General features: G+C 40.5%; 1 protein-coding gene across 1 annotated transcript in view; it reads left to right on the forward strand.

Moving 5' to 3' along the window:
• Window positions 1–15,193, forward strand: part of itpr2 (inositol 1,4,5-trisphosphate receptor, type 2) — a 52,399-nt gene that overhangs the window by 19,512 nt on the left and 17,694 nt on the right. Inside the window, exons 28-43 of the mRNA XM_067502434.1 lie at window positions 15–140; window positions 278–400; window positions 623–823; window positions 1,331–1,582; window positions 1,723–1,848; window positions 2,041–2,169; window positions 2,455–2,575; window positions 2,817–2,998; window positions 4,027–4,169; window positions 4,708–4,816; window positions 12,648–12,768; window positions 13,015–13,202; window positions 13,321–13,501; window positions 14,210–14,463; window positions 14,550–14,750; window positions 15,018–15,128. Of these exons, the coding sequence (XP_067358535.1) occupies window positions 15–140; window positions 278–400; window positions 623–823; window positions 1,331–1,582; window positions 1,723–1,848; window positions 2,041–2,169; window positions 2,455–2,575; window positions 2,817–2,998; window positions 4,027–4,169; window positions 4,708–4,816; window positions 12,648–12,768; window positions 13,015–13,202; window positions 13,321–13,501; window positions 14,210–14,463; window positions 14,550–14,750; window positions 15,018–15,128 (2,568 nt within the window). The remainder of the gene's footprint in view (window positions 1–14; window positions 141–277; window positions 401–622; window positions 824–1,330; window positions 1,583–1,722; window positions 1,849–2,040; window positions 2,170–2,454; window positions 2,576–2,816; window positions 2,999–4,026; window positions 4,170–4,707; window positions 4,817–12,647; window positions 12,769–13,014; window positions 13,203–13,320; window positions 13,502–14,209; window positions 14,464–14,549; window positions 14,751–15,017; window positions 15,129–15,193) is intronic.

A 15,193-nucleotide genomic window follows, 5' to 3' on the forward strand; every position in this document is an offset into this window, starting at 1 on the left:
TATTTTGTCTGTAGATTCTCCTGCGGCTCAGTAAGCTGTGTTTTCCCAGTAAGAAAAGCCGTGTTCAGCAGCAGAGGCTGCTGAAGAACATGGGGGCCCATACTGTGGTGCTAGACCTACTGCAAATCCAGCATGAGAAGGTGAGGAACAGCCACAACAGCCAACTGAATGACTCATCCCACTTGACGTTGGTGTGAATTAAGAGTTTTGTAATTTTCTGTGTGACTTTCTTTCTAAACACCTTTAATTTTATTTGTTTGTTTGTACCTTTGCACAGACTGATGAGAAGATGAACGAGATCATGACCCTGGCACATACATTTCTGCAGAATTTCTGCCGAGGAAACCCTCAGAACCAAATTCTTCTACATAAACATCTCAACCTGTTCCTCACTCCAGGGGTATGCTGGTAGAACCTCCCTTGCTAATGTACCGAAGCCAGCTGTTTTTTAGATTATACAGTAACAGCAGCAGGATTAGCCCACAATAGAAAATACAAGGTTCATTATAACTGTAATTTTTTTTCTAAGCAAGAATGACTTTTTTGTTTTGTTTCATGTGAAACAAAAGAATCAATATATTATTGGCACGAAACTGATGTTTTCATAATGTTTTTTCACCAGTTGCTGGAAGCTGAAACCATGCGTCATATCTTTATGAACAACTACTATCTGTGCAATGAGATCAGTGACCGTGTGGTCCATCACTTTGTCCACTGCATTGAAACCCATGGGAGACGTGTCCAGTACCTCAGGTTCCTGCAAACAATTGTGAAAGCTGACGGGAAGTATGTGAAGAAATGTCAGGACAAAGTCATGACAGAGGTAGGAAGCTTTTAACACCTTCAGTCCTGCACTGCATTGATACTGGTTGTGGTACTGGTTGAGGTGAATAGAAACACACGAGGAAGAACTGTATTAATCATCAGCCTTTCTTTAAACTGGTTGCAGTAGCTGCATCCTTTTTAGAAAATTCCATCCCTTTACAGAAGAACAACCTGTATGTATGTGTGTCATTAAGCACACATACATATTGCACATACATGTTACAATAAAATTCTTTCTCAGCTAAGGCTGAGTGTCTCACTCAGGTACACACCTTGTGGGATTTGAGCTCGCAACTTCTGCATGGCATCTTGCTGCTCTACCAATTGAGCTACAATAATATAATATTATTGGATGTGTGTTAGGTTCTTATAATTATCAAAGGAAATGAAAGTGTTTGTGTGTTCGCACATTTATTACTGGTAATGTTCCAGTCTTGGTGGCAGAGAATCCCTACACTTACCTCTTTGTTTGTGTGTTTGTGTGTGTATCTGTTTGTTTGTCCAGCTGGTGAACGCAGGTGAGGACGTGCTGGTGTTCTACAATGACCGCTCTTCATTCCCAGTGTTGCTGCAGATGATGGCCTCTGAGCGTGAGCGGACAGATGAAAATGGAGCTTTGGCTTATCACAACACGCTTGTGGAGCTTCTGGCTGCCTGCACTGAGGGCAAGAATGTCTACACTGAGCTGAAATGCAACTCTTTGCTACCCTTAGACGACATTGTGAAAGTTGTCACTGATGTCAACTGTATACCAGAGGTAGTGACCAGGTTTAAATCTTTTAGATAGAAAGAGATATACATGGATGGATAGATATAAATACAAAGATGTGATTTTTTAATTTATTTTATTTATTTATTTTTTTATTTTTTTATTCAAAACTTAATTTCTATCTCCAGGTAAAAACTGCTTATGTGAACTTTGTGAATCACTGCTACGTGGACACAGAAGTTGAAATGAAGGAGATCTACACATCCAAACACATCTGGAAGCTGTTCAACAACTTCCTGGTCGACATGTCCCGTGTAAGGCTTTATCATATTTAAAGGTCACATGTATAAAGTATGCTTTCTTATTGACGCAGCCCATATTTTAAGATATGAGGGCTTAATTATATGCTGCATCTATTTAAATACTGCATCTACAAAGAAAATGATAGACATGTGATGTGAGACTTTGCCTGTTTAATTTCTCACCAACTTGTTTTTGTATTTCAGGTATCCAACACTACTACAGACCGTAACCATGCAGATTTGGCCCTGGAGAAGTATGTAACCGAGACAGTTATGGCAATTGTCAAGGGTTTCTTCAGCTCACCTTTCTCCGTCAACCATGCAAACCTGCAGGTATTGTTTTTCACCTCTCAGAGGAGGTGAAATGTGCCGCATCTAAATTTTCTGATATCTTAAAAATGTTTGACAGCAGACTACCTCCTTCACTGCACCTTTACCTGGGACCCTCCTGTTTTATTGTAGATATTTGTATCTAAAGTAGCTGCTCGAGGTGTTTTACACAGAAGTTTGTACTAATGTCTCTTGGTAGACAATATTGAAGGGCTCTCATCAGGATTGTCTCTGTTTTTGCCATCACTTTTTCAAAACAGTAATTTCTGCCTTCTCCTCTGTTTACAGACAAACCAGTCTACCTTCATTAAGCTGCTTGAGTCGGCTTTCAGGATCTCTAACTGCACTTGGGTCAATGCAGCTCAGAAGGCTAATATAGAGAGTTGTATTAAAACTCTGGCAGATGTTGGTGAGTGTTTTTCACTATTATATATATTTCTGTATTTAAATGATATTATATAAAATAACGATACATGTATTGATCATACAGTGAAGTGTTATTTTTTTCATGGTGCTGATTTACATTTACATGTCACAAAATAAAGACAAGCTGCACAGTAACAGCGACTACTGAACAGCTTCAGGCTTGAGTTCCTGTGCTGCATTTGCTGTAAAAGCAGAAAAAATAAATCCCACATGTTCTTCCCTAGCTAAAGCACGGGCGATAGCCATTCCAGTGGACCTGGACAGCCAGGTCAGCGCTTTGTCCCTCAAGGTCCATAGTAGCATGATGCAGCGGTTAGCCAAAGACTGGAGGACCTCTGCCCGCACTCGACCTCGCAAGGAGCCCCTGGGGGGCCCTGACTACAAGAACATCATTGAGAAACTGCAGGTGCACATTTTATAACAAATACATGGTCTGCAACCATGTAAATGGCTTTGAGACTTCACTTACTGTAGGGACTGTAGTGCCAGCATCTGCAGGCTCACAATGACAATTCCAACATGTTCATGTTAGGCGGGTAATACTTTTACAATGTTTGCCTCCTTAGTTTAGCTAATATGCTAGTTGCCAGTTAAGACTAAATATGAAGTACGGCTGAGGCTGATGGGAATCTTTTTATTTTGTAGGTATTTGTTCAGTAAACCAAAATATTGGACAAAGTATTTTTTTAACACTCTGCTTTGTTGTTCATATGTACAAAGGAAAGGAAAGTCATAGGAGACCCATGAACACTGTGGATTGCCTTGTTTTTATGACGTATCAATGTTCCGGTCATCCGGTCATTGACACATAAACACTATTCATTTCTCCTGTTTTTTTTTACTAGCTACTAATAATATTTTTTATAAATATCTGTCTTGACACAATATTTTCTGTCATATTACCAAAATACAACACTATACAAGAGTAAGTACTAAGAGTAATACTTTTGCTAATAACCAAATGAACAGTTTCCTGTGCAATACCAGGAAACAGCCAAAAGATATGAGACTGTATATTTTTGATGATGACTTTAAAAATTACGTGGTCACCAAAGTTATTACAGTTTATAAGTTAGATTGTCCAAATAAAAAATATTTTATGAAACTCCAACCTATAAAACTCTCTTGTAAATCAGTACTCACCAGAAAAGTCACCAGAGTTCATAAAGTTCATTCTCTGGGGACCATGACTATCTGCATGAAACATGATGCCAGTCCATACTACAGTTTTTCAGAGGTTTTTCTGTCTGGACTGAAGGGTCGACTGCCCAACTTATATCCCATAAGCCATGTTAGTAGACTGAATAACACATTTCATGAAGAGGAGATTTCAGGTTGAGAATTTTATGAGGGCTTTATGTATGCTCTTTGGTGGTATCAATCTCTCCAAGGCCATGTTTGATGGAATCTTTGTATGTGTCTGTGTGTGTACAGGGGGTTGTGTCCTGTCTGGAGCAGCAGTTCAATCCGAAAGTTCAGGCAGAGTTTTCTGTGCTGGTGGATGTTCTTCACAGTCCTGAGTTACTGTTTCCAGAGGGTGCGCGATTACGCTGTGAGAGTGGAGCTTTCATGTCCAAGTAAGTTGCTGTCCATAACCCATGTATAGAACAAAGAACATAACTACCTTTTTTTTTTTTAAGGCCTGGAGGCAAGCAGCATGTAGTGGATTGGGATTTGGTGAGTTTAGTTTTTAGACACATGTTGCTGATAGCTGCTATTTTTGCTGATGCTAATAATATTCAACGTTAAAGAAAAACGGGTTAAAAAAAATTAAAGTCTGAAAATTCCAAGTTAAACTTATTAGCTATTTACAGACTAATTACTTATTATAGGGGATATAGAGATATTCATAAATAAATAAATAAATGCACTATGTTGCAAAACTTTGTATAGCTTTAAATTCACAATTGTAAAGTAAAAAGAATTTAAAGAAGTGTAGTTTACTCATTATTAATCCTCCAGGGGTGCTGTTACTCTGACCTCCCTGAAGAGCATAAAGGGGATATTACCTGTGGGGATCAATAAAGTATTGCTTTCCTTTTACTTGTGAGTCAGTGGTTGCAGTAGCAGGACACCAGGGTAAATGACGCTGCACTTCTTCTGTCACTGTGTCAGGCTGATCAAACACACCAAGAAACTTATGGACAAAGAGGAGAAGCTTTGTATCAAGATCCTGCAAACACTCAGAGAGATGCTCGACAAGAAGGAATGCTTTCAGGAGGCTGTGAGTATTTGTCCCTGCACAGATAGTGCTACTGAAACTTGGTTTCATTAAATACTGTGACTTTTTGAAGCAAAAATTCCATAATTTACTAGAAAAAAATAATATTAGACCTCCAAACATATCTGTTTACTGTGGATTCAACTCTGCCTTCATGTGCCAGCAGTGCTGTATTCCTATCAGCAGTGCACTGTAGCCCTTGTTGTCTCCGGGTCTGTCAGCCCAGAGCCCAGACTCCCCTTCATCTGTATGCTGTGGGCCATTCTATGTTACATAAACCAGGGAGGCAACTTGAGGACACACTTACACTGAGAGGGAGAAAAGGAGAAAGGAAGTTGGGGAAGGAGGAGGAGGAGGAAGGGGCAATCACTGAACAAATAAATCAATACTGCAGCCAGTGGGATTGGAGGGGTTTGCAGGAGCCTGTCTTCTGCTGCACCATGTCTCAGTTAGAGGCCTGGAAAGTGAATGACAAGAGTTGATAGAAGAGATTTAGGAGGCGGCCCCATGTGTGTGTTTGTGCACACCAGAGGGGTGGAGGGTGAAGAACAAAGTCAGGCCTGTAATCACCTTCAGAAGTTTTTAGAAGGGTTTGATCCAGCTGCACAGTCAGAGGAGGTGATGATGTTCAATTCACTGGACATAAAATGTGCTGCTCAAGTCTTTAATCCATATGTATGGTCAGAAAGTAAAAACTCAGAAATTTTGTTTTTCATTATAAGAATTTATTGTACTAAACATTGTCCTGAACATTCTGAGAACAGGTGTTAATAACCAATGGCAGTATGATTACTTTTGGCTAAAAATGCAGTCCTACTAAAGCCTGACTGTGTTGCACCTGAACGTCAGTTATCAAATTAGAACGTGTTTATGTGCCTTACCTTCTCTTTCAGTGTAATTGCATTAGTAATACTGTCAAGTCTATTACATGCCAGTCAGTGTCACTTACAGCTGCTTGAGGAGTCAGAGTTTTGTTTCCCTGTTTGTGTTTGCATCTTGTGTTAGTCAGCCAAGCTGTTTTTTCGAAAGGCAAATGATTGTGGAAGAAAATCAAAGGAATTCAAAGTGGAAAAAACAGTCACTTTTTAAAAGTGGCTCAGTGCATTCGAAAAGCCAGACAGTGCTGTAACGATATGTGAAATGTCAGTTTGTGTAGGTGTGCGTGAGTGTGCTCAAGCATGTATTTGTGGCCTCACTTTGTCATATCCCTGTAGCCCTGAGCGTGGAGCTGCAGCCTCACTGCACAGGAGAGAGAGAGGGAGAAAGAAAACGATTGATGGAAATAATGAGACAGAGAGAGACAGACAGACAAAAACAGAAGGAGAGAGACAGAGTGACAGCATAGGCAGCAGAGGTTGGTGGCTCCCCTGGGGTGCAATGAGTGGGCGGAGGAGAGTGAGAGAAAGGGATGGAGGGAGAGTGATTGAGGGAGGGGGGGTGGGAGGCAGCCATGTGAGGAGCCATGTGAGTCGAAGGGAAAAAAAAAGTGGGCAGCGGCTGCAGGGTGAGGGATTGGAGAGAATCGGAGTCTGCTCAGTCCATGAGGAGACAGGGCAGGGGGTGTGCTTACGTAACAGCCTGCAGTGGCTGAGCCAGCGTCACGTGGACCATCACGTTCTCCCTCCTTCCTTACTCTCTTCTGTCCGCTCTTCCTCCTTTAACCCCTCCATGCTTTGTCTCAGTCTATTGCATTCTGTCTGCCTGGCCAATTTATTTTCTCTTATTCTCTTTAATAATTATTTTGTCCTGTTCCATCCAGGCCTTGCTCTCTGTTTTCCTGGGTCATGTCAGGAGCACTGGTTGGGCAATGAGGACAAGATCTACAGCTTTTTCAGTACAGACATGTTTTGGCTCTTACTGCTGCACTTCACTTGTTTTGGGTTAGATTTGTGCTCCAACTTGCCCTTAAGATTGAGTGTGAGGGAGTTTTTGAGGAAAAGGTCTTGAGGAAAAAATTGAAATAATGATTCAATATTCTGAGACTATTCAGTTTTAGATTTTATTATTTTGAATTTGATCTCATATGAAGCAATTTGTTTGTTGGAGGATAAGACTGATGTTTTGTTTTTTTAAATTTCCTCACCGTCAGCAAATGCCACAGAAAAAACAACGATGGGTCTCTTTCTGAGATCCACGTCATAACTTATTGTTGCTGCAGAAGATGTGAATCCTTAAAAACTGGTCACAGATATATATAAGTTCATTCATTAAAAAAGCAGCTGGACACAGTGTTTACAAACAATACAAACAATAAATATATATAGAATAAAAAATAAATAAGATGGATAGATAGATATATAGATAAAAAATTTTAAGGACTTTTTACATGCAGGATATTGGTGGTAGCAAATATCTAAAGCAGCTTGTTTTCTCCAGCTGTATCCTTTAACAACTGACAGTAATTTAAGAGGAAATTAAAAGTTTATTTTAACCAGCATACTCTAGTTATTTCTGTGCATGAATATGACATGGTGTCATGTAAATGTACATGTAAGCATGTCTTCTTGTTTACAGTGAACTGAAAAGACAGTTATGCAACATAAACCACTCTCACACTCTGTTTCCCTTCCCTGCCTCTCTTTCACACTCGTCTGTCTGTCTTTATCTTCCCCTCCCTCTTTTTCTTTCTTGCTTGCCAAGTTTCACACCACCTGCCCATGGCAAAGCAGATTTACAGATTACCACCCTCTCAATGCATCACATGCATGTAGACGGAAATTCTCGCTCAGACACACTCTCCCAGGCATGCATTGCCACGCTGGCTATCCCTGTGTGAGCTCATCTTGCAGGGTTTTCCCTGTTTGTCTATGTGCTGATGGGAGAAGTGGAACATGGCTTAGGCTCATCCACAGGGAGCAAGTCAGGCAGGCAAAGAGCAGGCGCATCTCATGTATACCTCATATGAATTGACTTTGGCTGGATTCAGGCTAAGAGTGCATGGTGTCTACAGTTAGAAAGTTTGCGTTTAGAAATTGTTCAATAAAAAATTCAGACCCTGAATGTCTTTGTAGCGTTTGGAAACTTTTTATCTAAAATGAAGAATGTGTTCTGTTAAAATGTCTTGGTATGTTTTACTACCTGAGTTTGTGTTTATTAAGCTTTATTTTTGGTTTCCATGGCAATAAGGGATTAGTACAAGTTGTTGGTCTGTCTGTGACTGGGCGTGGGAAATCTGTGTATCCTGTATAGAAATACTCTCAGTGCCGATATTGCCTGCTGATTTCTGAACGGGGTAAAGAGGCATCTTATAAAATCGGGAAAGGCCCTGAGTCTGGGGCCTCTAAGAAATTATATTAAATGTCATTGTGAACAGTGTTTCAACAAAGCTTGTTTGCTGAATCTGATTGCTTGAGAGTTAGGTCACTTTTGCTCTGAAAGGCAAACTGGGAAAAAAAAGGATGCTTTTTTTTTTGATTAGGCTGAATGCTTCTAAATTTTAGTTTTGCCAAAACAGTAGCTGCAGACAAAGTAATAGAAAGATTTAAAAATACAGTAGCCCTGAAGTAAATAACAATTTGTAAATCTCTTTGCGTTTTAGTTTATTATTTTGTCCATCTTGTATTCCTTCCCAAGGTGCCAGCCAACCTGTCTGCAAACATATCACAGTCTTGTAATAAGTACAATTAGTGCTTAACAATGTTAGTAAATCACATGTAACACTTTCATAATGAACCCACCAGCTAACAGTTGGCCTTTTGCTAAATGCTTGTTTACACTGCTCGTCTTGTATTTCCCTGAACCAGTCTCACCAATTGCTCTCACATGTTGGCTTAATTTGTTTTGCTGATGTGCGTGTTTGTTGGATAAAAGCATAAAAGCACTGTGGAAATTCAGCTTGAAAACATTATAAATGGCGACACGTGGTCTGTGTGTATGAGTGTGTGTGAGTGAGTGTGTGTGAGTGTATGTGTGTCACTGAATTTTGTCAGATGCATGTAACTTGGAAGAGTTTTGGCTCATAAAACTGCACAGCTTACTGTGGTGATCACTGTTTATTCCATTTCCTACACATGACAGGAGAGTTGAAATGAGGAAGAGCAGATGTAATAGAAATGGTTCTGTGAGCATCAACTGTCATAGCTTAACACAGGCCACCATTAATGTGCATTATTAATAATTCACCCTGTAATTAACAGTAGCAGAATATTACAACCGTTTCTGTTTGTTCACCCTGCACACAAGGCAGCAGTCAGAGCTTTAAAAATCCAGAGGTCAGAAGTTATGCACCAAAGGCACCCAATGTTCAAATTATTTAAACCTTGCAAAACACATTTGTATGGATGTTAATTAAATTGCAAAAGGCTAACAACTTAGCTCCTATTCTAAGCTCACCAACTTTCAGACAACTGCATTTGTTTTTTTAAACAACATGCAGTGCATGCATTTACACTGTACATGGTCAGAGTTCAGAGTTTTCAGTTTGAAGTCAGTGATAATACTCAGAAGATAGAGTATCAAGTTGAAATCCTCAGTAAACATAGTGTGTTTACTCAAGTTTTTGCGAGGACTTAAATGTTGCTTCTTGATGGTAAAGTTGTGAAGTGGTGGGGAAGACGGATGTTTCTCAGCCCTCACATGGCCTGTGAGGCTTGTGTCACAGTGTACTTGATCAATGTCCCCACTGTTCACTAAGATACACACATGATCCTTTTAGGCTTTGTTTGTGAGAGAAAGCTGCACAGAAAAAACTATTACTTCCCCCAATCTGAGCCTCATTTAGGTGACACTCTCCTCCTTTGTGACCTGAGTCTCTGCTATAATCAACCTTGTCTGACCTGAGGAGCTCAAACCACCCCCACCCGTCCCCGACGCTGTCTGTCTTGCTTTAGAACTGGTGCTGCCCTCCACTGCGTGTGTAAGTTTTCAGACTTCCTAATGCCGGCTGTGTCTCTCTTTTTCTCCAAGCATCTCTGTGGTGTTGGCAAGATCTGCAGACAGCAGAGCTATGAGGGGGCTGGAGGAGGGAGGGGAAAAGAGAGGGTGCGAGGATGCTGGTGGTGGGGATTGGTAGCTCATCCCCAGCTTGGACACCAGAGCCGCAGTGTGGCGTGCCGATGCACATTTTATAACACCACCACTGTCTGCTCCTCACTAGGTTTTGTTTGTTCCTCTCCATCACAACCCCTCCTTCTGCTCCTCTTAATTCTGTCTTACTTACCTCTATTTCTATCTCTCTTTTCTTTTTTTGTGGCTCTTACATCACCTGACTGGTATGTTTCTCGTCAATGCAGCAGCAAGCAGATGAGTCAGGCTAGGCTGACTCTCCTCTGAAGCCATCCTGCCTCCCCTCACCTCTCCTCTCTCTCTGCAGACCTAGCCAGCAGACTGCATTGCCCAGAAGGGAGGTGAACGAGACCCCTACCTCCCACCTTGTCATAGCTTTCTTTTTTTTTACTTGTCTTTGAGATTTGTGCAAACTCAACATGTCCTCTGTTAGAAAAGGGGTAATGTTAAGTCAAACATGATTCAATCAGCAATCTATCAAAGAGCAAGCATTGAGATGCACTGTTGTGTAGAGTGTAGTTCTGAGTTAGTAGTTGGACCAAGTGTGCATGTGTGCATAGCTGTGTGGAAATGAGAGGTTGGCTCAATGGATCCTCACCTTCAGCTGAAGAAGTGTGCTAGTGTGTGTCTCTGTGTGTGTTGGTGAAACAGCTCAGCCAGACAGTGCAGGCAGACAAGCATCTCTGCTGACTGCAGATGAGATGGAGTGTTTACTGACACAGGGAGCATCAGCTACACGTGCTCCTCTACATCTTTGCTCTTTGGTGCACTTAGTTTGAGGCTATTCATCTGGACCGTACCTGGGTGTGTGTTGTTGTTTTTTTTGTTTATCTTAATTTTTTCATACAGCTGAGGTTCCTCATTTGTTCCTCATTCATCTAATTGGTACAGTGCTGTTGAAAATATTCTAGCAATAGTGACCCTTGATAAAATTTGCCACAGAACTTTTTCTCTATGCAACTACTGTAAACAAAGACAGTTACACCAATTATTGGGATAAATCTGAAAACCAACCAGCTGTGTGTTAGTGTTAACAGAAGTCTAACAAAAACATTAACACTGCCTGAATCATCTGTCACAGGCGCGTTAAAATATATTATGTAATGCAAGTTCAAAGCCTATGACAATATGTGCGAAATTCTGCATTTGCCCAGGACAATAGATCGTTATATTACTGTTTATTTTAATTTTAATCATTAAACTATTTATAAAAGAAGAATTTGTGATGTCTCCAGATAACGGGTTTTGTTTAAAGTTAATTATGAGGCATGAAATTTTGTGCAGCTGGAATCATTTAAAATTTTGACACTTGCCAATGTTTGAATTATTAATTACAAATTAAAACTACATATTTATTTTTATTTTATTTTCCAAGTAATTAAAGAATCGACCAATTGTGTTCAGCACTTTACTTAACATAACACAAAATTTTGACCTAAAATGGAATCCGCATCTCGTTTAAGTTTAATTAAAGCTCTAGTATTTTCAGGTGGTTCTGTTTTTTTTTTTTTGTCCACCATATTGTCCTACCAACAAGTTACCATGGAAACAACAGGTGGCTTCTTCATTTTTTTTTCGCTCCCCCTTTTGATCAATCTATTTATCCATCTATCCTTACATTCCTTGATCAATAATGATGGTACTGAGGTGCCATCAAAACAAGGCCATTTTGAGTTGTTAGGTTACCATAGAAACCAACTCTAACCACCTTTAGTTTCCATATGCTCTTTATACGCCATCCATCCTTCCATTCATTACTAGTTTCTGTTGCACAATAAAAAAAATAGGTGGTGACAAGCACCATGCACGTCATTCACCTGTCAATCACTCTCGCACTTCGATTAATATCCCTATAAATCATTTCAAATGTCACGAGAGACGCAGAAATGTTTGTGATACATGGATAGAAAATAAATACAGTCCTTAAATAGATGTGTAACTGGAAGCAAACTGGTGTTGTGTAATGCATTATTTCTGGCATACACATGAAACATCCTCACACACAGAAATGCCACATTCATCCTCCTTTCATCATATTTTTACTACAGTGCTTTTCTGTGATGTTTTGTATTTTTATTTTCATCTTTGTCCTCTCGCTGAATGCAGTTTCCATTATCGCATTTGGTGAGGTTGCTCTCAGTGAGCTTGTTTTTAACATGTAGTAATTGAGAGAAAGTGACACATGATGGTCATAGAGGGTGTAGGTCCTAGGTCATGCAGTCATGAGACATCTTGTCCATTCCATAAAAGTTAAAGATGATTTAGACTTTTATATTATCGAAATGTTAAGACAAAATAAACAAGCCAGTTTTATCTTTTGTAAAAGACATCACTAATTATACCTGACCTGAATATAACTGCTTCTTATATTTGTGATAGCTTCTTTCTGTCTACCAATCGAAAATCTCTCAAAAATCCCTCATAAGTGCTCCGCTACGGATCCAGCTATTTAGGACCTAGCTGTAGCTGTTGGAAAACACTGTTATCTTCATGCTCCTCAATGAGAGGCTCCAATTTCTTTGTTTACTCTACTCATTTCTCCTATTAAGGAAGAAAGGCATCATGGGATGACAGTGATCGTTCCCATTAGGTGGAAGATGAAATCTGCTCAGCCCTCTTAAAGGATGATTGGGTGGATTTGATGCCAGTGAATGCACCTCACTACAAATGCTGTCTTGGATGAGGCATTGTTTACCATGCCCTTACCTGTGGCATTACAGCTCAAAAACAGCTACTTTTTAAAATGTGTTGAAATGTGAATTTCCTAGTTTGAGGCTAGACTTTCAGACTCTGATGGATGGATTTAACAGTGTGATTTATGTCTCAACAGGAAAACGAGTTACGAAAGATTCTCCTTACACGCTACTTTGGGAATCAAAAGCTTCTTTCCAAGTCAGACCTTGGGAGTGGAAACAGCTCATCTGGCAGCTTTGTCAAGTCCTCATCTGGAGGTACTGAGAACCCCCCCCCGCAAAAAACTAGTAGACACTGCAATAGATATTCACTGCAGAGGAAACAGCAACTTGCATTACACCACTATGCTTCAAAATGCCGTTTGACTTTGAATCTGGTTAAAGCAGTTCCTAAAGCAACACGTAAATACTTTGTACATGCAGCACTTAAGCCCAGTCAGTTGTGGAATATAGTTATATATCTGCGCCTATATTATATTATATGTTAATATTCAATCTCTACAGGAGGTTCCCCCCTGTTGGACTCTGACAAGCCAAGCAGCAATATAGTGGAGATCCAGTGTCTCTTGGATAACGTTGGTACTTCAGAACTGGTGATAGATCTCATTGTCAACACTAAGAATGACCGGGTGTTTGAGGAGAGCATCTTACTGGGAATTGCCCTTCTACAGGGTGGAAACACACAGATACAGGTGACACTGGGATCCTTTTCATCCTTTTTCCAATTTCTCCACATTTATCTCCCTAACTCAGAAAACTTGCACCTATGGTCATAGATTCATACTTATCACCTCTCTGCCTCCCATCCAGAACTCCTTCTACACCCAGCTGTACAAGCAGAAGAAGTCAGAGACATTCTTCAAGGTTTTTTATGATCGTATGCGTTTGGCCCAGCAAGAGATCCGAGCCACGGTGTCCGTTAACATGTTTGAGATGAGCTGCAGGAAAAGGGACGATGACAGTGATGTCAGTAACACCAGGTTAAAAAAAGGTACAATCAAGTAATGATGCGTTTTAAAAACATGATGCAAACCATTGCTTTGCACCAAAGATAAATCTAAGTAGGGCTATTTAAAGTGAACCCGCTGGAGAGTGATGTCAAAGGTACCTTAGAATTTAAAAGTGAAACACTGAGTCATGGAGGTGATGTCTGGAGCACAGCTAAGGAATTCCATAGAAACTGGCCATGAGTGAGTGAAAAGGGACAAAATATAAACTTGAAAATGTTAAGACTCTATGTGTGGTCCTGAAGTTCAGCTCAGCCTTGACTTTAAACAATAGAGGCTGATAAATCCCGAATGATCTTTGTTTCTCTGCTGACCTCTGTGCAGACTGTTGTTCCCAGTTCCTGCAGTCACATGTCAGATGCCATGTGACAACCCACATCGCAAGCCAATCAAAAGACCATTGTATCAAGATTGGGTGCCTTCATGCTACATAACCTCGTGCAAATGTTGCCAACTTGATGAGTGGGGTCCCTGAATATCCCTTTTTTTTAACATGTCTAGAATGTTAAGGTGTAGGCTGCCATCACACATTACTTACAAAATAGCTATCTTTTACATGTTTCAGGGCAAATGTGTTCACCTCCATTCTCACACTGTGCATAGACTCATCTTCTACCTAATGTTTCTCTAATGTTCAGAATTTAAAAAGTGACTAAGTCTCTTTATATTCCTCTCTGCATGCTATGCTATAGGCAAAGACTCTGGAATACATATGAGGCAGGACATGCGAGGGCAGTTGAAGGAGGCCTCGTCTGTGACCTCTAAGGCCTTTTGTGCCTTCAGAAAGGAGCTGGATCCCGACCTCGAGGGCATCGGTCAGAACAGCGAGATAGATCGGGCCGAAGATGCTTTAGAAGAAACTCAGATGAGCCCAGCCATCACCATCATGAAGCCCATTCTGCGTTATCTACAGCTGCTCTGTGAGAACCACAACTCAGCCCTGCAGGTATTGGCACCCTTTAGTGATTGAGATGGAGAACCTTTAAGTCCAGGTACTGACTATTGACTGTTGTTTTTCTGCTCTAAATCCAGAACTTCCTTCGTAACCAGAACAATAAGACTAACTACAATTTAGTGTGTGAGACTCTTCAGTTTTTGGACTGTATTTGTGGAAGTACCACTGGAGGCCTGGGGCTGTTGGGTCTTTATATAAATGAGAGTAATGTGGATCTGGTTCGTCAAACACTGGAAACTATCACAGAGTACTGCCAGGGACCCTGCCATGAAAACCAGGTAGAGGAAAATAAACTTCACATTGTCCAACATATGTCTACAAGATGTAACCCAATATATATATCAGGGAAAGACATTTCTATTCCTATAAATGTGAACTCCTTTTCTAATTTTAATCTGCCTTAAAATATCAATAAACATATAGTTGGTGGTAAGACGATTGGCTAGTTTAGAATAGTTCAGCGGATAATGTGTGTCAAGCACAAACACAGCTGTTTGTGACAAAATTTGTTCTTGTCAAACATGACACTGTCCTTATTTTTCCAGACCTGCATAGCCAAGCATGAGTCCAATGGCATTGACATTATTATAGCATTGATTGTCAACCCCATCAACCCCCTGGGGAAAAATCGGCTGGACTTGGTGCTAGAGCTCAAGGTGAGCCACAGGTGTCTCTGCTAGCCCCGAGAGGCCTCTCACTATGGCGCACAGCCATTAGCAAC

The sequence above is a fragment of the Channa argus genome, chromosome 4 (assembly GCF_033026475.1).
Source record: "Channa argus isolate prfri chromosome 4, Channa argus male v1.0, whole genome shotgun sequence".
In the NCBI taxonomy this organism is placed as follows: domain Eukaryota; kingdom Metazoa; phylum Chordata; class Actinopteri; order Anabantiformes; family Channidae; genus Channa; species Channa argus.